The sequence below is a fragment of the Grus americana genome, chromosome 7 (genome assembly GCF_028858705.1).
Source record: "Grus americana isolate bGruAme1 chromosome 7, bGruAme1.mat, whole genome shotgun sequence".
Lineage (NCBI taxonomy): Eukaryota > Metazoa > Chordata > Aves > Gruiformes > Gruidae > Grus > Grus americana.
In genome coordinates, this window is record NC_072858.1 from 14,428,330 (window position 1) to 14,451,208 (window position 22,879).

At 52.2% G+C, this 22,879-nt stretch overlaps 3 protein-coding genes across 3 annotated transcripts; all 3 read left to right on the forward strand.

The window, feature by feature from the left end:
• The first annotated feature begins 601 nt into the window (after positions 1-601).
• Positions 602-4,584, forward strand: CALHM3 (calcium homeostasis modulator 3). The gene is made up of 3 exons (XM_054832329.1): positions 602-1,012; positions 1,936-2,191; positions 3,178-4,584. Exons 1-3 carry the CDS (start codon positions 726-728, stop codon positions 3,637-3,639), a joined length of 1,005 nt encoding a protein of 334 aa, XP_054688304.1. The 5' UTR covers positions 602-725; the 3' UTR covers positions 3,640-4,584.
• A 4,722-nt stretch (positions 4,585-9,306) lies between these two features.
• Positions 9,307-11,710, forward strand: CALHM1 (calcium homeostasis modulator 1). The gene is made up of 2 exons (XM_054832508.1): positions 9,307-9,855; positions 11,243-11,710. The coding sequence occupies exons 1-2, from the start codon at positions 9,307-9,309 to the stop codon at positions 11,708-11,710; spliced, it is 1,017 nt and encodes a 338-aa protein (XP_054688483.1).
• Positions 11,711-14,781: 3,071 nt separating this feature from the next.
• Positions 14,782-19,984, forward strand: CALHM2 (calcium homeostasis modulator family member 2). The gene is made up of 3 exons (XM_054831927.1): positions 14,782-15,052; positions 16,911-17,827; positions 17,911-19,984. Exons 2-3 carry the CDS (start codon positions 17,285-17,287, stop codon positions 18,325-18,327), a joined length of 960 nt encoding a protein of 319 aa, XP_054687902.1. The 5' UTR covers positions 14,782-15,052; positions 16,911-17,284; the 3' UTR covers positions 18,328-19,984.
• The last annotated feature ends 2,895 nt before the right edge of the window (positions 19,985-22,879 follow it).

Sequence of the window (22,879 nt, forward strand, 5' to 3'; positions counted from 1 at the left end):
CAGTACGTGTGTGATGTGTGGCTGAAAGCAGCCTTTGCCCCGAAGGGTTATTCCAGGCTTTGAAAGCTATCAATTCTGCACAGCCTCCTGACTGAGGGGTTGGTCCTTTCAGCCCATTTTCATAGGGAAATCTGAGCTCATGGTGATGTGGCATGCTCAGAGCCAGGCGCGTGCTCCCTGCCTCCCCCCTGCCCTGCTTGGGGCTGGGGATCTGCGTCACCGAAAAGAAACGGGGCGGCAGCAGTAACACAGATGAGTTCATTTGATTCGTCTGGTTTCTCCCAGGTGATGAATCGCTCAACAGCCCTCAGTCAGCAGAGGGCAGCTCACAGGCATCTACCGATGGCTCTCCACTGAGAGTTGGCATCTCCAGGAGGGAGGGATGAAGCTCCAGGAGGTTGGCACCTAGGACAGCCCTGAAAATGAAAAATCAAGCGGAAAAACCAGCTGCTGGAGGCTGTATCCATTTACTCACCTAAAAAAGCTACCAACTGCATCGGAAGGAGAGCACTGGGTGACAGACAGACCTGTGAAAGCTGTGTGCCGGTGGGGAAGCCCCAGCACAGGGTTTTCCCCCTGTCACAGCAGCTCTCTTCTCCCAGCCAACTGCAGGCTGAGCTGCGTCCCTCACCCCGTGGCAGCAGAAGCGGGGGGAAAAGGGAGACAGTCTGTGCTGGGCAGCCCAGGGATTTACCAGGAGGAGCACCCCTGGCCAAAAGAACACAATGGACCGTTTCCGGATGATCTTCCAGTACTTCCAGTCCAACTCAGAGTCTGTAATGAATGGGATCTGTGGGCTGTTAGCCCTGGCAAGCGTAAAAATGTATACCTGCTTTGACTTCAGCTGCCCCTGTCTGCCCCGGTACAACATGGCATATGGCTTGGGGATCATGTTTGTACCCCCCATTGCCCTCTTCCTCTGCGGCCTCATCCTCAACAGACAGTCCCTGGTGATGCTGGAGGAGTGGAGGCGACCGCAGGGGCACAGAAGGAAGGATCTAGCTGTCATCAGGTGGGGTTTGCACCGGGACCGGCATCCCTCCTTTCACCTCCCGCTTAGCTGTCTTGCTTCCATAGCTTTGGTCCTCCTGGTAATTAATTCTCTTCTAAGCTCAGCTCCCAAGACCTTTGCCCATGAGCCTGGAGGGGCAGGGACATGGTAAATGCATTTACAACAGCAGAAATGAAGGCAGAGCCTCATCCCCTCCCAGCAAAGGCAGGCAGGAGTGCCTTGACACCAATGGCTGGATTTATGCTGTCACCCGGGGAAACTGCGTTGCTGCCTGCCCTGTTGTGCACGCACAGAGTTTCTCCTGGGGATTACATGTGCAAAAAGATGAGGCGTTTCCACTTAAATGTGCAGAAAGAGTGGCATTTCCATCATGATAATTTTTTAACAATAGCTTTGTGGTTTCCTTCCCTTCAGTTGAGTTTTTACTGACTTACACTGGTGGAAGGGAGAGGAGAACCACATTCAATCTGTTGCATACAAAGTTTTGCCCAGTGCACAGATCGGCACAGAGTGGGGCCAGAAAGGCTGCAGGGAAAAGTGATTTTCCAGGTAGAAACTGAGCTGATGAGAGAAGAAAGAGTGAGTGAAGAAGAGAAGGGAGAGCCGACAAGTATTTGTGCACGGGAGACATAATTATACAGCTGGGACAAGCACATGATGAGAGGACCGTGCACTGCACTGAATGCAGGAAGCACGCAGAGCACTGCCGCACGCCGGCACAGATTTCACTGGGAGGCAGCACCTACAAAGAGATCCCAGAGCAGAAGAGGCATTAGCTGGAACAATGCTGGGGACAGTCCTGGGAGTCAGCTCCTTGGCTCCAAGAGGACAGCTTGGCATAGGGCAGCCTGCATCCATCAAGGCTCTGGGTGAGGAGAAAGTTCCCAGCATTTACGTACTCACTTCTCTCTCTCCTGCCCCAGGTACATGTGTTCCTCCATCATGCAGCGAGCCATGGTTGCCCCTGTCGTCTGGATCGTAGTCACCCTCCTGGATGGCAAATGCCTGATCTGCGCTTTCAGCGGCTCCGTGGATCCCGAGAAGTTTGTGGGCTTTGCCAACACCAGCCCGGTGCAGGTGCAGCAGCTGCTGGCCAAGGTGCCCTGCAAGGACGATGAGCTCATGAGGAACAACACGTCCCGCAAGGCAGTGTCCAGGTACCTGCGCTGCTGGTCCCAGGTAGGTCACTGCTGACTGAGCCCCCTGTGTCGGTGAGGTGCCAGGGGCATGCATCATCTGCTCCTGCTCTTCCTGGATTTGTCATAACTTCACCACGGTCAGGCTGGGAGCAAGACTGCTCTTTGCTTCTTTATGCCCTCAAATGTCACCTTCAGTGATAATCTCCGGAGTCACTCAGGTAGGGAAAAGGAAGGAAACAAAGGATGGTTTAATTAACAGAACTTTGTTTCTAGAAGAACCAGCAACTTCTAAATAATAAAAATAAATAAAATAAAAAATTTAAAATAATAAAAAGCAGGTTGCAAGGAATATTGGTGTCTCCTAAGGCCCTGTCCAGTGTCAGATGACCTTTCTAACTGCTAACCTCACAGATAGGACCCACTGTTTTAAGGACAGTGCAAGCTGAGACAGAGGAAAGCAGCTTGCTCAGGAACGATAGGAGGACAGGACACGATGGGGAGCGTAGCCCTGGCCAGCCCCTGCTCTTGGTACAGGAGTGTCAGCTCAGGGATGAGGACCGGTGGGAAGGCACTGGAAACAAGCCCTTCCTTCCTACCAAAGGGAGCCCTGTAGTCTGGGCTCTCTCGACCCTGCTGCCGGCACTCCTGGGCCCTGGAGCCAGTGTAGGTGGCAGATGAAGATCTCAGTGGAGGCCAAAGGAGAGCACTGAAGTCCCCTTCCCCTGGGGCACTCCTGTGCCAAAGCAGATGTCTGGCTGCTCCAGGCTAACTTTGCAAGCAGTTATCCTACTGAACTACTGATGTGCAGATAAATGTCCTATATTCACTGGGAAGAGATTAAGCTGACCCTCTGAGTGCAGTGTAGGGGTGCTGGACTTCAGGGACAGATCAAGGATGGGAATCCAGATATGCCACATCTTCTCTCCAACCACACAAATTCCCTGTCTCAGTGATACAGGCAAAGAGCTCATGCCTGTTCTTGTGCCTGTCTTGCTGCTGTTCCACTGCTTATTTCTTATCACCCAGGCACTCGGCTGGAGCATTTTGTTGATCCTTATCGTAGCAGCTTTCCTCGCCCGCTGGCTCAGACCTTGCTTCAACCAGGCCACCCTCCTGCAGGCACGTCACTGGAGCAACTACATTGACATTGAGCAAAAGATTTTTGAGGAAACCTGCTGTGAGCACAGCCGCCTCTTTGCTCACAAATGCATCCTCCACTTCTTTGAAAGCATGCGGCAAGAGATCAAGCTGCACAGCTTCAGCTTGCCTCGGGAGGGAGAGGGGGCTGAAGGAGAGGAATATCTTCTCCGAGGAATCACAGATCAGGACCAGGTGAATAAACTTCTGAAAGTGTGGTACTATGAGAAACCTCCCCTGGATGTCAGCCAGGTGACCCAGAGGCATCCCCTGGGGTGGGAGAGATCCCCTCTGCCCTGGGCAGACAGCCCTGGTACCCGGTGCAAATTGCCCCAGCACGCGGAGGTGTAAAGGGGGCCTTGTCCTGCAGACACCGAAGGGGCACTGCCCATACCTTTGCACAGAGCCAGGACTGGCGGATAGGTGACAGCAGTGCTCACATCTTCCTCCAAAACCCCAACCCCAAAGGCTCTGCTCCAGGAGCAAAACCTCCAAAATAAACTAGCTCTGAAGATCCAAAGGTCCCAGACTCAGTCACTGTTAATGACATTTCTCAACCAAGGGCTCTGAGTAGCACTTTCGTCATATTAAAGAGTTTGTAGCTCCTTACAGCTGTGATAAACCCCATCCAGCTTGAGGAAGGATTTAACCAAGGCAGCAACATCTGGCTGCGTACACAAACCGACTGGAGAGGCACCTTCACAGAGGTGTGAGGAGCTCCTGCCCGTTTCAGTGAAACCTGGTTCAGGGAGTTAGCAGTGCTGACACTGAAATGATTTAATTGGCAACTCTTTTAGTACCACACCAACATGTTTACTCAAAAAGGCAAAACCACCTCCTACGTCTTCCCATCTGCTGAGAGCTCTGGCTGCCCCCAGCCCAGCTGCCAAACTGTTCAGCCTCCCTCTAACAGCCCGTCAATACTTCCATGCATTTTCAAAACAAAATATGGCAACACACTGAAATTCATGGAGCAGCATAAATTTAATTGAAGATACCTCTGGGTAAGTGTCCCTGGATTGGGTTGGATTTGCAGAAGGACAAGGAGATGGAGGCTTGGCTTAACATACCCAGAGCCATGGGACTGTGCTGGGGTTCAGGTGGCTGCTCAAAGCACTGGCATTGGGCCACAGAAAGGACACGCTGACTCTGCCTGACAAGTCTGAACACAGATTTTAAACAGTCCCCTGCTAGATTTTAGTACAAACCCATCTATCCAAAGGATCATCTTTACATCACCTAGTTGGGTACCTCCATCCTTAGTTTCAAAACTGTTTGAATGTAACCTTATCTCTGAACCTCTAATGCTAACTACTTTCTTACCTGCCTTCTTCCAGCCCCTGTTGTAGATGGTGCCACCCATGGTGCCAGTTTGACTGATATGTCTGTCTAGCATTGCTGCTTGGATGCATTAAACTCTTTACTGCAAACTAACCCTGTGTAGACACATATATTCCTCCAGGTTGAGGCTCACGCTGATGCCCACTTTGTCCCTGGGAGTGAGGGGTGCAAGGTGGAGGGACGGTGAGGAGGGGTGGTGAAGAACATCTCCTTGGCCATGCATGGATAGGTGAGGCAAGCAGGGCCTCCAGGAGGAAAGAAGAGGATGGGAAAGGGGCAGAGAAACTTGCCACCACCTTGTGACTAAATCCAAAATGAGGGGTGGAATTGAAAACACATATTAATCCTCCAAATTAACTTGTCGAGCTGCCTGGGTCACCTCATCCCCAGGATGTTTGTGTGCATGGGGTTGGGGTGGGAGGAGATGCCTGGCAAAACACAAGGAGGCAAAATAACTCCATGACCCACCCGTGGGCAGCTGCACCCCTCTGTCAGCCGAGGCCCAGCCAGGAGCCGCGGGGTACAGAGGGATGGGCTGCAGAGCTTTTCTTATTTGCATAGCAAAATCAGCTCCGGCTGAAACCCTGAGCCTCCCTGGATGTGCTCAGAGAGGGCACAAAGCCAGCCATGGCCCATACTGGTTGGGAGTAACACAGGGGTCTTCCCACCAGGAGCTCTTTAGGTCCAGGGAGCTTCTGAGCTCTCTTTTGAAATCAGCATTGCACTTAGAATTTCATCTCTCATTTACTTTTATCAGACACGACATCACAAATCTCAGGCTGAGACTGTTTGGACTCACCACTCCAGGCTAGTCAAATCGGCTATTTTCCTAAACAGCTCAGAGCAGAGGTCCGCAGCTCCCCTTTGCATGCTGCTTTCCATGTTCTCAGGTTTTAAGTCATCCCAGAGTGGCCACAAAATATGAAATGCAAAAAAGGGAAAGAGGAACAGCTTTATTATCTGAATCAGGAGGGAGAAAACCACAGGATTTAAGGGCGCTGCCATAGACTTTTGCAGGTCTACAAAGGCTCACACGCTGCTGGGAGGGTCAGTCTGCTCAGGGAGTAGCTCCAGTTGGACGGGGCCATGGGTGTTAATCCCTCCCAACCTCCCCAAGTCCCGTGCTGTGTTCCCCTTTGAAGCCAGAGAACCCTTCTCCATTGTGGAAAATGGTATCTGGCACCCCATGACGGGACAAGAGGCAACAGACGCAAACCCAAAATGCAGGAAATTCCATTTAACAGAAGAAAACATTTACTTTGAGGGTGATGGAACAGGCTGTCCAGAGAGATTGTGGCACCTCCATCCATGGAGATATTCGCAACTCTATTAGATGTGTCCCTGAGTGTGCTTTGAGCAGGGGGCGTGGAGCAGACAATCTCCAGAGGTCCCTTCCCATCAGCTCTGCTAGGAGTGTGTACCCTCCTGTGGAAGTGGGAGCAGAGAGGGTTGTTCACAAACTGACTGCAAAGACAACTTCCCCAGTCTCTTCCCAAATTCTCCTGATGGGAATTGTGACCATTTTCATTCTCCCCCCTCTCTATCCTACAGGGACACCCAACTCCCTGGCTTGGTGTCTGTCTTGGCATTCAGGTACAGGACCCCACACTGGGAGGCACTTGGGCATGTACCATCTCCCCCAGGACCTGGTATCCAAAGCATGAGCAGGTTGGGATTGTGGGAGGAAGCACCAGCTCTGCCTTCTCTTGCAAATTGGTTGGAGTGAACTTCCTGTTGGCGAGCTGACAAAAACAAGGTCCTTCCTAACAGAGCAACATGAAAGAAAGACCCAGGCATTGGCTTCTATGGGCTGTTTTGAATCCCACTGACTTATTGTTGGCTTCGATGAGAACTGCCAGTGCTGTACACCAAGCAGTCTCTGACCCCTCATTCATGTTTAATGAAAGGCAGAGTTTTCCTGGAGATCAAAAAGCTTTCTGCTTTTTACAAGGTTGATTCATGCAGGCTTTGATGTGAACTGCCCTTCCAAAAGCCACTCACCAGGTGAACAAGGAAGCCAGCCTGAGCTCTTAGCTAGCAATACAATAAGCTTCATTTATATTCATGCAACCAAATCTCTTCCCATTATGAGATCATGCAATTAACCTCTTCACAGCAGGTGAAGCTAAGACTGCCCAAATATTACCCACGTGCTTTGTGCTCACCTCTGTGGTGGCATCTCAGGGTGAACTTGGCATTATCAACTGAGCCCCAGGGCTGGTGTAGGGGGAGACATCAGAAGCTGCAGCGCTGACTAATGGTCAGAACACCTGGTTTGGCTTCCTGTCTCTGTACTGACGCACTGCAAAACCTTGGGGTTAAAGTATCTCCTGCATGCCACCCACCTACGTCCAGCATGCCTTGGTGAGGTGTCTCACAGCCACCAATGCAGCCGCGCTGGTGCTCAGATAGTCAGATGTATCTTGATACTCATGTCAACAGCACAGGTGGTGCCTGGACCAGAGGGACTGAATGCCTTGCAGGTAGTCAATACTGCAACCACCTGTTTTATGGCCACTTGTAGACCAAATATTCCCCTATTTTTTGGCCAGCTTGAGGGAGCAACCTAGTATGTCAAAGCTGCTTTGTGAACTGGGAATAGAGATGCAGGAAAGCACCAGCAACACAGTCCATTTTTTTTAGGTTTGTGCTGTAGGAGCTAAGTCTGGCCCAACTGTAGCTATCACATCTCGTTAGTGCTTGTCTCAGTTCTGGCAAGCTGGAGAAGAGTCCGTCTGGTCGGCTCTGTGCTGGCAAATGTGCACAGGATCTCTGCACAGGAAAGCCCCTGGGTCTGCAGAGCTGACAGCAACGAGCTGAACTGTGCCGTACCTTTGTGGAACGGGAGAGGGAAGGAAGTGATGTGGAAACTTTGCACTCCAGTATCAACACGTGGCACACATCCACCACAGACCTCCGCTGGCTCTGCCCAGGCTGCTCCTGGTGCACAAAAAGCAGAGAGGACAATGCAGGTATTCGGGTCTGCTTGGGCCCAGATCACCTGGTGTTGCTGCTGAATTAATAAGCCCAGGTAAAGCGGCATGGCTAAACTGCCAGCAATCCCGTGCTGTACGGACCAGCCAGCCCAACACCCAGCTAGCTCACTGCACTGGTTGCACGGGAAACATGCCCTTAGACACCTTAGCCTCAGGTCAAGGCATATGGCCAAATCCCAGCCCCAGCCCGCTTGCTAAATGGATGCACATTGCTGGCTCAGGTAATCCTTGCTCTGCCCTTCCTGGCAGGATTTGAGTGATCTTCAGAGGAGCAGCAGCTCCACAGCACCCTCAGCCCCCAGAGCTGCTGGTACCCACTGGTCTGACGGGCTGGAAGCGTTCTGCACAGTCCATGCCTGCAGGTGGTCTGGTACTGCTGGGAAACACGGTCCCTCGGGGGACAGCCGCTGCCCTTGGGTCAGGGAGGTCACTGGCAGGATTTACACATCCTCCTTGTATTCCCAATTCCTGTACATCCCAAATTTATCAAGGGGCTGGGATTATACCCACAAGACGTGGCTGTAAGAAAATCATTCGGCCTGCATTGCTGCCATTCAGAGCAAAGTGCACTCAAGCTCTTCAGAAATGCTCGTTGTAAGTGGGCAAAAAGAAGAAATCTCAGGGGAAAACCTGAATCTCAGAGCTCTGCTGGACAGGGAGCATCTCCTGAGAAAGCAGAGGTACCCAGGGCTCAGATGCTCTCAGTAGGACCCATCTGCAGAGCAGGGTGCATCCTCTGCACCCCTGTCCCTGCAGCCCTCTCTCCTTTCTATGCCTGTTTTTCTTCAGCCCGAAAGCCCAGAAAAACACTATGTGCCTCTGGATGTTGCCAGACTATGCGAGCCAGGGGTTGAAGGATATTTTAGCAAGCCCTGAGGGCACAGTGCTGTGAAAACCAAGGAGCTACATCTTGTAAGTCTGACTGAAATGTGGACGTTTGCAGGATGGAGGGAAGCCACTAACAGGGGGCAATACAGATACAACATCCCAAAGCACCAAGAGCTTTATCCCTTCTTCCTCTGCCTTTCCTTTTCTCTTCCCTCTGCAGAATAAAACAGAAAAGGCATTTCCCAGTGAAGCAGGTACAGAGGACAGGGCTGGCAGACCTGAGAGGTGCTTGCGTTAGACGCTGCTGGGGCAATGCAGACATGGAGGGAGGGGGGAATCTCTGGTATCCCGCTTTTCCATGCGTGCCGGCACCGCAGAGGTGAGGCGTCCCATTCGGTCCTGGGAGGAGCACCCACCTCCTACATTTGCAAACAGGTTCACAGAGGCCAACCAGCCAACTCCGCTTTCTGCCCAGGGCACAGATTGCTGTGGGGAGGGCAGAGCCATGGTAACACCTGCACCCTCCAACCAAGGGGACCAGCGGCTGGGAGACTGCAGAAATGGGGATGTGGAGAAGAACAAAGCCAGGTTTAGCAAACCAGAAACAACCCAGGTCCAACAGACCCAAAGAAGAGCAGGAGGAAGCAAACTCTGATCTCTTGCAAGCCACAAAATCAGCAGAAAAAAAAGTTTTAATTTTCTGCGTTAAATATTTGGGCTGTAACAGTGCATGAATGAAGCAGAAGCACAGAGACTTGTTGATGCCCATCTTTGCAGAGGAGGGCTGAAAGAATGAAGTAAACCGAGGCCACAGCTTGGACCCTGGTGGGGGGAGGAATCATATCAAGGAAAGATGGACAAGTTTCGGATGATCTTCCAGTTCCTCCAGTCCAATCAGGAGTCCTTCATGAACGGCATCTGTGGGATCATGGCCCTTGCCAGTGCCCAGATGTACTCAGCCTTTGATTTCAACTGCCCCTGCCTGCCACGCTACAACCTGGCCTACGGGCTGGGCATCCTCCTGGTGCCCCCCTTCATCTTGTTCCTGCTGGGCTTTGTGCTGAACAACAATGTCTCCATGCTGGCGGAGGAGTGGAGGCGGCCCCGGGGCCAGCGAGGGAAGGACCCGGCCGTCCTGCGCTACATGTTCTGCTCCATGGCGCAGCGGGCCATGATCGCCCCGGTGGTCTGGGTCTCGGTGACACTGCTGGACGGCAAGTGCATCACCTGCGCCTTCTGCACCTCGGTGCCTGTGGAGACCCTGGGCAACACCAGCCACCCTGGCCTCTCCCAAGGGGACATGAAGCGGGTCCTCGCCCGCATTCCCTGCAAGGAGATCTACGATGGACAGGAGCTCATTGCAAACGAAGTGGCCGTCAGGTACCTGCGCTGCATCTCGCAGGTAAGAGGCATCATGGCTGTGTCCTTGCTGGTGACTTGGAGTTAGGCACGGCCAGCCTTGGATCTTCTCCTTGTTGAAATCAAGCTGCAGGAGGAGACTGGTGATTTCGCAGGGGTACAAGGTGTGTTCAGGCTCAGCTCTGGGGAGTTATGCCTCCAGTGTGGTGCAGAAACTCAAGCTGTAGGTTGTCCTGATAATTTGGTCCCCCCTCCTGCCTGGGCAGCCTGGGGCTGCAGGGCAGTGGTACACGGCCAAACTGTATGCAGAGATTCATTTAGAGCAAGTTCAGAAGGGGCTGACATGGATGTTACTGCCTGGCTGGTCCCCCTCCCATAACCCACCGGTTGCTCATGGTTGCTCTTGCTGCTTATTATATAACATGTGCAAGTGATGGGCTGATAACCATCTATGCTGCTTGCCTCTGCCGCTTGCATGGAAACAGCCAGAATGTGTTTATCAACCATCCCAGGGAAACACAAATGAAGACATGCCATTAACCGCTTGTCCTGTGCTTGATTCCTCTGAAGCCCTCTGCTTCTGGCCACCTTGGAGACAGGATGGTCTGACCCACTCTGGTCACTCATGTACTCCTGTTTAAAAGCAGCTCCTCTCCCTGACCTCCTTAGAGCAGACAGGATTATCCCCCATTTACCAAGAGAAATGGAGCTGCAGAGACTTCTCCAAAGACACAAAGCAGACCCCAATTCCCAGCTGCTGGGAAGCACTGGGAGCTGCAAAACAAGAGGTGCCACCCAGATACCCCCCTCCCAGGTGCACTTTTAGGGGGCTGCATTTAGAGCGGGGTTCACCCTCATGAGCTCTGCCTGCGCAGCCTGGCAGCAGCCTGAGCTGAGGCTGATGGTGAACAAGACAGACCAGTCCTGGCTCTGCCCTCATCTCACCCTTCCTGTCAGACCCCATTAACAGGGGAGCCTGTCACCACTGCTCACCCACGATAGATGTTAGTAAGTCCAACAGCTCAGGAAAAGGGTTAGACAGCTGCATAAACCCAGGGAGTATCTGAAATGACATTAGCTGCAAGTCAGAGGACACAGACGGACACAGACTTTCCTAGACCCAGGTGAGGCGCAGTCGTATCGGTGGCGGGACCAAGGGCTGGGTGCAGGATTCAGTCTGGTGTTACTTGTGGTCACTGCCTGCTGATGCTATACAAGGTGAGAACTGGAGAGGTGCCACGCAGATGCACTGACATGGCAGATAGGGTCTCCTTGCCCAGCTTTGCGATGTAAATGCAGCCAGATGTCAAACAGCCCAAAGTGGAGCCAGGCTCATTCACAGCCCAGGGGGCTCCTGCCAGCTGGTGGGAAGAGCCAGGCATGTGCTGTGCCTACCTGTGACAGGTCCGGTTCCCCTCTTGTTCCTGCAGGCTCTGGGCTGGTGCTTTGTGCTGCTGATGACCACACTGGCTTTCTTGGTCAGATCCCTCCGGCCCTGCTTCACCCAAGCCGCTTTCCTGAAGAGCAGGTACTGGTCCCACTACATTGACATCGAGCGCAAGCTGTTCGACGAGACGTGTGCGGAGCACGCCAGGAGCTTTGCCAAGGTCTGCATCCAGCAGTTCTTCGAGGGCATGAGCACGGACCTGGCAGCCGCTCGCTGCCACCCACCCAGGAAAGCCCCTGCAGATGCGGGGGAAGCCGCTGAGAAGCTCCTGGGCATCACCGACCAGGGCACCATGAACACGGCGCTGAAGAGCTGGCACAGATGCAAGCCCCCACTGCACCTCCACCCACCTGCCCTCCACAGCAGCAACGGCTGGGCAGGGGAACAGCAGCCTCCCGCGCACCCCCCTGTGCCCCGAAGGGAGATGGCTGCCTACTACAGCCGGGTGTGAGGGGTGCAGAGCTATGCAGAAGCAGAGCTGCACTTTTGGGAGAGGAACTACAGAGAGGGTGGACGGGCAGGCATCTGAGCGGGGCAGAGGCAAGGGCCAGCGCCACAGGGGCTGCGGGGGAACAGGCACCCAAAGGGCTCGGTGGTGCCGGTGCAATCCCATCCGCTGCCACATGCAATCCTATAGCATCAGTAATTCAGGCAACGAGTTCTGTGCCAAGCAGGACGGCTACTCAAGGTCACGATGGACAAGCCCTGGGGATGCTGAAGGGTGTGATGTGGCAGCCGGACAGACATGCTGTGTGTCCCACACCACCAAGCACCAGGTTTGTGCTGCGGCAGTTGCCAAGGCAGACACTACCACGTGTGCAAAACTTCCTTTCTTTTTCCACACGTTCAGTGCTGGGCAGCAGATGTGGGTTTAGGCAGTATTAAAAATCTCCTGGTGGGGAAACAAGCTGGGGGTGCCCCTTTCTCACACCAAGCTATGAAACCTCAAAAGTCTCCCCGTTACCCCTCCACACAGTACATTCCCGCAGACACACACAGCTTCCAGGCCAAGAAAAGCTTTAAAATAAATTTGATCCAAGCAACAAGCTAGTGAAGGGACATCCCATATTGCATTACATGTGACAGGAATGGCGTGGTTGGTGTCACAGGTACTATTCAGTGAGGAGTCCACAGAGATCCTCCTTGAAGAGCCTGTCCAGACAGGAGAGCAGCTACCATGTAGGAGCATGGAGGGTGGGGGCCAGGCCAACCCCCTGCCACAAATTTGCTGCAGGACAGTTCTTGCAATGTTACCTGGATTCCTCCCTGACACAAAAACTGCTGTTAAAAACCCACCTGGGTGTTTGTTTAAGGAGCCAAATAAATAATTCAGACTTACTGTTCAAGCTCTGTGCTCAGGCAAAAGGATTTATAAAAAGTTATTTACAAAAGCTGTTGGTGCTTCTTTATTTGAATGCAGTGAAAAGGACTGGGGGGGCCCTGGGCCAAGCCCGGGGTGCTGAGGCCGCATGAATCAGGGTGTTTTGCCGGTGCACGGTGGCCAGCAGGGAGGCAGCCCTGGCCCTTGGAGGAGAAGCTGTGGAGGCACCGCTGACCCTACGCAATACCAGGTGGCTGCCCATTTCCATAGGAACTGAGGATGACGGGATACGGGCCCTCAAGGTAACTATGGAAATCGCAGCCTGGAAGAGCATTCCCCGGTGGCCCTGATTTTATTACCAATATGCTGAAGGAAAACCCTTTTTGAAAGACAAGTTTTACCCCTGCTGCATCCCTTCTGAAATGCTCATTCCCTTGAAATTTCTGCTGCCGCGTTCTTCAAACCAACTTATTACCGCTGCTGGTAACTGAGGTGACTGTCGTTTGCATAAACCTTAATTATCGGTGTGTAACTCCACAGAGGCTGTGGGGAGAGGAGAACAAAGGACCAAAATGATGAGGAAATTCTCCAAGCTGCTGTGAGAGCGCCTTAGCAAGCCCGTAGTCAAGGGCAGGCTGAATCTGGCTGACTCCCAGGAGAAAGGAGTGTGACACAGATTTATCATTAATCTTCACACCCCAAACTTTAATTAAGGCACCTGCCCAGAAATTAATAGGCACAAAACCTGATTTACAAAGCAAAGGAGATTAAAAGATAAAGGTGGTTTCCACTCCTATTATTTGCAGTTCAGTGCTGTTAATGGCTCACCAGGAAAGGTGCTCTCAGAGTCCCCACAGCAGGCTGGCAGGCTCCACAGCAGAGCCATTAAGATACCAAAAAACCAGCGTGCATTTGCAAAGAGAAGCTTTTGCACTTTTAATTTAGATTTTTAGGATCAGAAGTCTGCCCCCATGCAGCAATTCCAGCAGCAGCAGAGAGTCCCCACAGAGCAGGCAGGGTGTTCTCTCTTTCCTGGATCTTGGGGACACTATTCATGGCCTTCAGGAGGAGACCTCTCATTAGGGAACCCGACACAGCCCCTGGAATTTCAGCTGGGCTGTGTTCCCAGTGCTGAGGCAGGTTAGCAGCAGCACCCCGAGCACGGAGCGAGCCCCAGGGCCCCCAGCCAGGCACCGGGCGGGAGGGGAGTCAGCCCCAGGCAGGCATGGAGCTGTGGGAGTGCCGAGGGATGCACCGCAACCAAGCACCTGGGAGCTGCAAAAACCCGTCCAGGGAGCCCAGATCTGGGGGTAAGAAGGAGGACTTGGTCCAAAATTCCCATCTGAACTGCTGACGCTGGGCTGAGCTCAGCTTTGCTCTGGGCAGAGGGGAACATGGGTGTTGCTGAAGATTTGCCTGTGCTGAAGACATCCTCTGGGGAAGGCTGAGTTTAAGCCCAGGGACATGGTGATGAGGAGACTGGGGAAGGAGGACAGGGGCCTCCAGCCTCTGCAGCAGGCTGGGCAGGAGCCGAGGGAGAAATGGCAGAAAGAAGGGAGCAACACAAGGGGAAAGTAAGACGTCCTTGGCTGCCTTGCAGGCATTGCTCCATAGAGGAAGCAGCGAGCGGAAAAGCCGAGCTGGGCAGGAATGCACTGCATTCCCAAATCGTGGGCTGCGCCCAGCCCCACACACATGGCTCCCCCAGCCCCACTCAGCCCCCACCACCCCTCGCAGCAGCCTCGCCACTCGGTCCCAGGAGGTGGGAAGCGAAACCTGGCCGCCCGGCAGAGCTTGCGATGGTGGGTTCCTGCTTCTCTCAAAAACCCAGCCAGGCTGGTATCTTCCCCGCTGGCTCAGCTGGCTCCCATGCACAAAAGCAGCAGTTCCTGCCCCTTCGCGTGGGACCAAGGGCTTCTCCCATGCATGACTGCATCCCCTGGGGACCATGAAGGCTGCATCCACCCCTCAGGCTGGGGGCTCCGGCGTTTCCCTTTGCATCCCAGCAAGGCGCCCCATTGCTCCCATCCTCCAGGCAAACCCCGTGCTGTCCCAGCCAGCCTTTGCACAGCTGCATCGCAGATCTGAAAAAAGACGATGTGCTTTTTCCAGTGACTCATTCTCAGCCTTTCCTTTCCTTTTTTTTTCTTTTTAAAGGCACAACCTCAGCTTTGCACCCAGCAGAAGCCAAGTGCCTGCTCTTTGCCCCACCCAAGCACAGGGCCCGAGAACAACCTCCTCCCTCCTCCCAAAAGCTGACAGCTGAGGGCACACTGCAGACTGAAAAAGGAAGCTGCCAAACTCTTAACTTCATTTTCATCAGCTTTTGCTTTGCCCATCAGGCCAGCCTCAGCCGCATCCCCACTTCTGCACAGCCCTGCGTGCTACCGGGAACCCGCCACAGCTGGAGCCCAGGCAAAAACCACTTGAGGAGCCGAGAAGGCTCCAGAACTGGTTTCGACTACTTTTCAAGTAAGTGACTTCATTTTTTCTTGCTTTCATACATGCTTTAGGGAAAGACTTTAACAGAATCTGCTAAAAAATTATCTGCTGCAAACAACTTTTCCCCTCCCCTCCTACCCACCCTTCTCTCTCCCAGGCAGGCACCATAACCACCAAACAGAGGAAAAGTAACACCCCCATACCCCCCCCCCAAAAATGGCATACTCCCCTTTGCCAGCTCCTCTTATTTTTGCTTTGCCGGTTGCCAGGCACTGTCAGGAAGGTCAGAGGGTCTTGTTTATCAGGGCTATTTGCTGGTAACTCTAACAACAGAGTTTTGAACGCACTAGAACAAGTTTGCAGGTTTAGCGTCCGGCTGCAAACGTGGTGTACCACAAAGCACGGCAGTCGGAGCTGGAAGTCTGGTCCCCATCACGTGGCTGTAGTTTTCAGCTGGTCTGTCTCCTTTGCCAAGGGAGTTTTGCATATGGAAAACTGGGAAGATGCAAGAAGACGTCAAGGGCTGCTTGTCTTTGAACTCAGTGATATCACAGTGTGACTGTAAAGGGAGTGCCATGGGTTAGACACAGCAGGGAGCCGAAGCCAAATTTCTGCCCCCGTTCCCCTCTGCTGCACCATGGAGGTAGAGGGTAAAACAGCATTTGGTGGGGTAGCAGCTGAGTTGAATCACAGCAGTGATTTACAGCACAGTGCATGAGCAAGCCTTGTACAAGAGACTGTAAGCATTAAGGTGCCTTTGCCTCCTCTGCATGAATGTCCCCGTAGCCTTTTCCCCGCAGCTGGGGCTGGTCCAGGGAAGTCTTGCTCTGTGCACACTGGCTGGGAGATGCCAGCATCAAGGCAGATTTTGGAGCAGCCCTGCTGTGGGTCAGGCTCCCTGGGAGCCCCGGATGTGCACCGACGCTGCCGGCACTGTGCAAGCTGCCAGAGACAGTTAGTTGGGTGCCCGGGTCCTTCCTGTCTCCAGCAAACCCCAGTGACAGCAGTTCCCCTGAGACCAGTGGTTTCGTCACATGGGTTCCTAGAGCTAGCAAGGTGCTTGAGGCTTCCCAAGATGAAACCTTGTGGGGGTGCAGTGCAGATGGAAAGTCAACTAAGAAATTAATTGAATGTGGCTTGCAAATGGCATGGGGGAATGGGCATCACTGCATATGCAGCAGTCCTGAGTGCCTACAGTCCATACAGCCCAGCCCTGTCAGTGGGATGGGCATCCCAGTATAACCAGTGTTGTACTGGGAGAAGGGGCTGGAGGAAGCCGCACAAAGTGCAGTGAAGTGCCTGTCTGGCACCAAGGTGTGCAGGTCAAGGGGCTCAGTTTCAGGCCAGCAGTTAGAGGCTGAGCCAGGACTGCAGGCCAGGACAGGGAGTGTGGTTACGTCAACCAACTGTGGGGGAGAAGGAGATCATCCTGCCACACCTAATCCTAGCAAAAATGCCTACAAAATCGCTGACCCAGCTCTATTAGCATTTGGGGATTGTATCCTGAGTCATAAAGATAAGCTCTGCTTTCCCAGAAAGTAACTTCTCTTGCTGGTAGCAACAGCCCCTGAGCATCCCCTCACCCCTGGCAGTGGAGGCTGCTCCTGCCTGGTCCTCTCCATCTCCCTGCCCCCAAACCTTCTGGGGCATCTCGCAGCACCTCTTGCTGCCTCCCTGACATACCTTTGCCTGTTACTAAATATTAACTCATCAGGTCTAAAGAGGGAGGTAAAAGCCACACACAGCACCTTCGAGGCAGTGCAGCATCAGCACGCACATGCCGCATGCGCCTGGGCTAGCATGAGTCAGCGGCAGGGCTGGGGATGCATCCCAATGCCAGTGCTCCGGTCCAGTTTCCCCAGTAACACGGCATCCTCCTTCTTTGCAGGCTTGGGAGATCATCAAGTGTCCAGCAGTAATGCCAACAGCAGAAACAGCTGTCCCGTTGTAATCTTCACTGCAGAAGCGCTTTTGGAGGGTTTAGTGGGAAACTGAAACGACCAAGACTTCCCTTGCTGCTTAGGCTGAATCCCTCTTTGGCCCCTTTTGAAGTATCCCTGGTATCAGCAACCTGCTCCAGAGGCTGGGACACCAGGCAGGAGGAAGGGACAGCAGTGAAGGTGTCGTGCTCCTGGAGCAGCCCCTCGCACGTCAGCCGGCCTAAGGCCATTTCACCCCCCATCGGTGTGTCCCTCGGTGCTGGGAGGTGGGCCAGCACGGCCCCCCACTGCGGTACACGCTGCCTCTTGCTCTCGGGACGAGATGGCTGCCCTCATTGCCGAGAACTTCCGCTTCCTCTCCTTGTTCTTCAAGAGCAAAGACGTGATGATCTTCAATGGTTTGGTGGCCCTGGGCACGGTGGGCAGCGAGGAGCTCTTCTCAGTCGTTGCCTTCAACTGCCCCTGCTCCCCTGCCCGCAACTACATCTATGGGCTGGCCGCCATCGGCGTCCCAGCCCTGGCCCTCTTCCTCATTGGCGTCATCTGGAACAACCACACCTGGAACCTGGTGGCTGAGTGCCACAAGCGTGGCACCAAGAACTTCTCTGCCGCTGCGACCTTTCTCCTCTTCGGCTCCATCATGGGCCGCGCGGCCGTGGCGCCTGTCACCTGGTCAGTGATCTCACTGCTGCGCGGGGAGGCTTACATCTGCGCCCTCAGTGAGTTTGTCAGGCCGTCCTCCCTGGACAAGTTCCCAGCCGATTATGGGGCTGAGGTGCTGGCCAGGTTCCCCTGTAAAGATGTGCCAGCAAACCTCACCAAGTTCAGGGACGAGGTGACGCGGAGGCTGAGATACGAGTCCCAGGTAGGCACGCCGGGGAGAAAGCCACACAGAGTGGGTGAGACCACCTTGCCGTGTCCTAATGCAGCCTCTCTCTTCTCTCTCAGCTCTTTGGCTGGCTGCTCATTGGCATCGTTGCGGTCCTGGTTTTCCTCACCAAGTGCCTGAAGCACTGCTGCTCACCGCTGAGCTACCGGCAGGAGGCTTACTGGGCTCAGTACCGCTCCAACGAGGACAAGCTCTTCCGACGCACGGCCGAGGTCCACTCCAGGATCCTGGCAGCCAAGAACGTGAAGCAATTCTTTGGCTTTGTGGCGCTGGACAAGGAGGAGAAGGAGCTAGTGCAGGAGTTCCCGGTGGAGGGCGTCCAGCCGAGCCCCCAGTGGAACGCCATCACGGGCGTCTACATCTACCGGGAGAACAAGGGCTTCCCCCTCTACAGCCGGCTCCACAAATGGGCCAAAGGGGTGGAAGGGAATGGGCCAAGTCCAGAAGGCCACGAAATGCTCTTTTTGGCTTCCTAAGACAGGCACTGGCAGCGGTTCCCCAGACTGCCTGGCAGGCCTACCAGTATCGGTGCGTGGCCGAGGGATTCACTGGGAATATTCCTCCTAGCAGGATTTCTTCTCTCAGTAGGTAAACAGGGATCAAGAGCCTCAAGGTAAGAGACTGATAAGCAATACAGAGCTGGGGAACCCCTCCCTCCGAGACAACCATCTCGTTGCTGCTCCCAGAGACATCAGGGGAGCAAAGAGCAGATGCACACCTTACCTCCGGGCTGCCCGTGCACCCTGCTGCCTAATGCGCCAGCAGAAGCCTCGGGGAGCAAGAGGTGGGCACGACATTTCTAACAGTGATTCCTGCAGTCCCACTGGTCTCCCCCATGGCAGGGTTAGCCCCAGCCATCCTGCACACCTACTTGTTTTATTGACATTGGTATCTTCTTACACAGTCACGCGGTGCCTGTTACGCAGGCAGGTCCCGGAGCACTTTACAGGCTTTACAGCGCAGGGAAAAAGAGGGAAGCAGTGGGTAAATTCCTGTGGCAACAGGGATGCAATAGCACCTGTAAAGGAATGGGTCAGTAATAAAGCAGCATACCGAATAACTGAGAGACTAAGGCCGGAGGAATCACCAATATTCCCGGTATTCAGAAAGACACTGTAATTACCAAGTTGGAATTTGGGTAGGACACCAAACTCCCTTTGTTCTTACTGAAGTGCCTGGCAATCTCTAATGAGCCCAAATGGTCGCAACCATGAATTTATAAACCCAGAAGATGGCACCATGGGCAGAATAGCTTTCAGGCGAGGTGGCGGAGGCTGAGAGGAAGCAGTGCCAACAGTGAGCCACACCACCGTCTGCAGCTCGTCACATTTCTCATCCAACCATTGATGAGTCCTGCTTGTTTGGGTTTCGAGTTGCAGCAAGACCTCAACCAGAATGCAACTGGTTTACATATATGTATATATATACATAATGTGTATATATATATATATAGTGTATATACTATATAATTGTAGTAAGTAAGCTGTATTAATGGAGCATCTTTCTTTGAGGGAAAGGAGACAAAGTTACCAGCCAAAACATCTGCTGCACTGAGACTGCAGCCCGGGAGTGGTGGGCTGGGGCGAGCAGCCCTCTCTCTACCCTTCTACCACTGAATTTTCTTAAACTCTTTCCACTGCCTTAAATGTCCCTGCAGCAGAAGGTCTCTTTTATGGACTTGGCCATCCTCTGAGAAAGGAAAGCCAGAAAGGTGTAAAATTCCTGCCCTCACCATGATGCTGTGCTGACTATGGCTTCAAGGCCACTCTTAGGGCACTACACAGTCCCTTTTCTCCCGAGGGTCAGCCCTACATACCCAACACTGTTTCAAGAGTTGGCAGGAAAATGAATTTTATTTTTGCTACTTGTACTGTTTCTTTATAGGTACAACTTCCTTTTATACCATACTGTTTACCAAAAAGCCTTAAGTTGTTCAAAAAAATGACTCAAACCCACAGAATTCAGAGGGGCTTACACACAAGGAGATTTGAAATAAATTATTAAATGAGAGTTATTTTTCAGTGCCTTCTGACTTTTTTTTCGGGGGGGCACAAAAGGCATAATTTAGCATTCTCTTTGAACTCAAGGACTGGGAACTTATTTTTTCTTTCTATTAAACATTCAGATCCTCTCCTATCCAGATAACCACAGAATGTGAAGTTTTAAAGTATTACCACATATTACAAGTTAGTAACACTGCTTTTTAGTTATTCTTGCAATGAGTAGCACAAATCTTGTACATCAGGATACACAATTGCAGCAAAGGATAGAAAACATGTTTAGAAACCTTTTACAAATACATTCCCTTGCAAGAAAGAGCTGGAGGGTATTCCCTTCCATAGAAGAGGCTGGAACACTGCTTAATAGGCGAGGCATCCCAGGATCCCTATTCAGTTTCCCTACAGATTTGCCTTGCATTTGTGGGAAGGCTTGGCTCACCATCAACTAATCTACAGGAATGATCAGATGCACGTTAAATGAAATTGCATTAACTTGAGATGAAAGAGAGTCAATTTGCATTTCTTCTCCTTGGCCCTTGAGTGCGAACATGCAGACGTGCATGCCACCCCCGCACTCAGGTCAGCAGATGCAAGGTAACTTGCTGAAACAAAGCTAGTTTTTACTTCCCTTGCCTTCCTCCTTGATAGTCCCAGTTGTTCCTTTGAACCACCTCCACTCCAGTTGCTTCTCTTCCCCTTCCCTCCTTTGAAAGAAAGGGGCAAGACATGTAATGCTTGGGAATAGATTTCTTTATTCTAAGAATAAACCATGAGCACAAACCAGCTTGTGCTCTGTTTACCTCCCTTCTCTTCTCCATTAACTCCAGCCACCTACCATGTGCTGGGATGGCCTAGGGGCTTGTCCAGCTTGTCCGTTTTCCCTCCCTCTTGCTGGAGAGGCATGTTTGAGTGCGCAGATGACAGTGAGGAGTGGAGCAAGACACCGCACTCAAATACTTTTTTGCAATTGTAGGGATTTTTTTTTTTTCTCCTCTCCTCTGCCACCCTGAGCATGGCCCCAGCTGAGACAGCCCTGGGCTTCTGGCCCTCGTAGCCCATCAGCACCTTCACAAATATTCCTACTGTCCCATGTCCCCCAGGGACAATGCTGAGGTGAGGGACGTTAACCCACGTGGCTTTCCACAGCCACACAAGCAACCAGGCTAGCCACCTCACCAAAACGCCAAGAGGGAAATCAAGCTGCCTGTCTTCCTGGCGTGCTGGATCACGCAGGCTGCAAGCTCACATTATCTCCGCTTTTCCTCCAGAGGCCAAAACCAACCCCATTGCAGAACAGCCTACAGGTTACCAGTTAGGGCACACTTCCCAGCAGAGCAAGATGGGTTCAAACCAGGCTCTTCCAGTATGGAGAATTACACACAGGTCTTTCATTTTCCCTGCTAACTACTGTAGAGACTATAATAGCCCCAGTAGTCAAGAAGAAACAATACCTGAAAGGGATCTTGGTTTCTATTGCAACGCTTATTTACATATTCTATTATGTAATTAATTAATCAAAAGAAAAAGCCACCATCGTTGCAGCTGTGTTCTTAAAAAAAGCAGCAGCTGCTACTCGATGTTGCAAGCACCCTCCTCCTCCAGAAGAGCATTACGCAAAATCTGAGTACAGTATCCTGCTCTCCCTGGGGGAAAGCAGTGAAATGGCTTTTTTCTGGATCCCAAAAGACTTGGGAATGAACTAAAAGCTGAATCATTCAGCCTTGCCAACACTGGGCATTCAGAGACAGAAAAGCTGAGGCCTGCAGAGCTCTGGTTTTGAGTTCAGAGTACCTACAATGAGTAAGACTCTTCAAGTTTGCTATTTTAAAACTGGGCACCCACTCGCTAGTGTCTATATTGGATAACCACACCTGTTTGCATACCCTCTTTTCCCCTTGCCTTCTCTTCTTCATCTGTAAAACATGTGGATGATCGCATCCACATCTTACTGGAGAGTTACAAGAATATGGATTGTAAGGCACCGACACCTGTGATACAGCCTTTGTAAATACCCAAGATACTTGGCTTTTTCCAAGCAGGTTAGATTGGGATGAGGGTTTTTTCAGCACAGAAAAAACCACTTTTTTCTTTGACTTCACTGATTTCTCTTAAGAGACAACAACTACTGAAAATCACTATTTTTTCTGTCATCAATCCCAGGCAACTTGTTACAAGAGATGGTTGCAATCAGGGATCAATCACAACTGGACAGTGTGGGCTTCTAAGGCCCTTTCCACTGAGGAGGACAAGAGCATCCTGGGCTGCATGAGGAAAAGCATTACCAGCAGGTTGAAGGAGGTCATCTTTCCCCTCCACTCTGCACTGGTGAGACATCTGGGGTGATGTGTCAAGTACTGGGCTCCCCAGTACAGGAGAGATATGGGCTTACTGGAGCAAGTCCAGCAGAGGGACAGGAAAATGATTATGGGACTGGAGAGAGGCTGAGAGAGCTGTGGCTGCTCAGTCTGAGGAGAAAGCTCAAGGTAGATCTTATCCACATGTATAAATACCTGACATGAGGATGTAAAAAAGGTGGAACCAGACTCTTCTTAGTGGTACTCAGTGACAGGACAAGAGGAAATAGGCACAAATTGAAATACAAGAAATTGCATTTAAATGTAAGAAAACACATTTTTTACTGTGAACGTGGTCAAACACTGGAACAGGTTGCCCAGAGAGGTTGTGGAGTCTCCGTCCTTGGAGAAATCAAAACCAAACTGGACATGGTCCTGAGCCACCTAGTCTAGCTGACCCCTGCTCAAAGCAGGGGTTTGAACCAGATGATCTCCAGAGGTGCCTTCCAACCTCAACTACGCCACAATTCTGTGTTGCTCTGCCAATTTCTAGGAGCACAAAGGCACTTGAGATTATTCTTTCAAAGCGTTAATTCAGCTGAAAGGCACGAATGTTATCTGCCATCTTGACAGAGAGAGAAATCAATTTGTAAGACATCACTGTACTTAAAAGTAATGGGTCATAACTGCACCATTTCCCCAGGAAAGAAGAACAGGCATGGCTGATGTTTGTA

What these genes read in the sequence shown, in the direction of transcription:
- CALHM3 (XM_054832329.1), top strand. Translation starts at nt 726, where the DNA reads ATGGACCGTTTCCGGATGATCTTCCAGTACTTCCAGTCCAACTCAGAG. An exon ending in AAGGATCTAGCTGTCATCAG is followed by an intron (nt 1,013 to 1,935) that starts GTGGGGTTTGCA and finishes CTCCTGCCCCAG; the next exon opens with GTACATGTGTTCCTCCATCA. An exon ending in ACCTGCGCTGCTGGTCCCAG is followed by an intron (nt 2,192 to 3,177) that starts GTAGGTCACTGC and finishes CTTATCACCCAG; the next exon opens with GCACTCGGCTGGAGCATTTT.
- CALHM1 (XM_054832508.1), top strand. Translation starts at nt 9,307, where the DNA reads ATGGACAAGTTTCGGATGATCTTCCAGTTCCTCCAGTCCAATCAGGAG. An exon ending in ACCTGCGCTGCATCTCGCAG is followed by an intron (nt 9,856 to 11,242) that starts GTAAGAGGCATC and finishes TTGTTCCTGCAG; the next exon opens with GCTCTGGGCTGGTGCTTTGT.
- CALHM2 (XM_054831927.1), top strand. Translation starts at nt 17,285, where the DNA reads ATGGCTGCCCTCATTGCCGAGAACTTCCGCTTCCTCTCCTTGTTCTTC. An exon ending in GGCTGAGATACGAGTCCCAG is followed by an intron (nt 17,828 to 17,910) that starts GTAGGCACGCCG and finishes CTTCTCTCTCAG; the next exon opens with CTCTTTGGCTGGCTGCTCAT.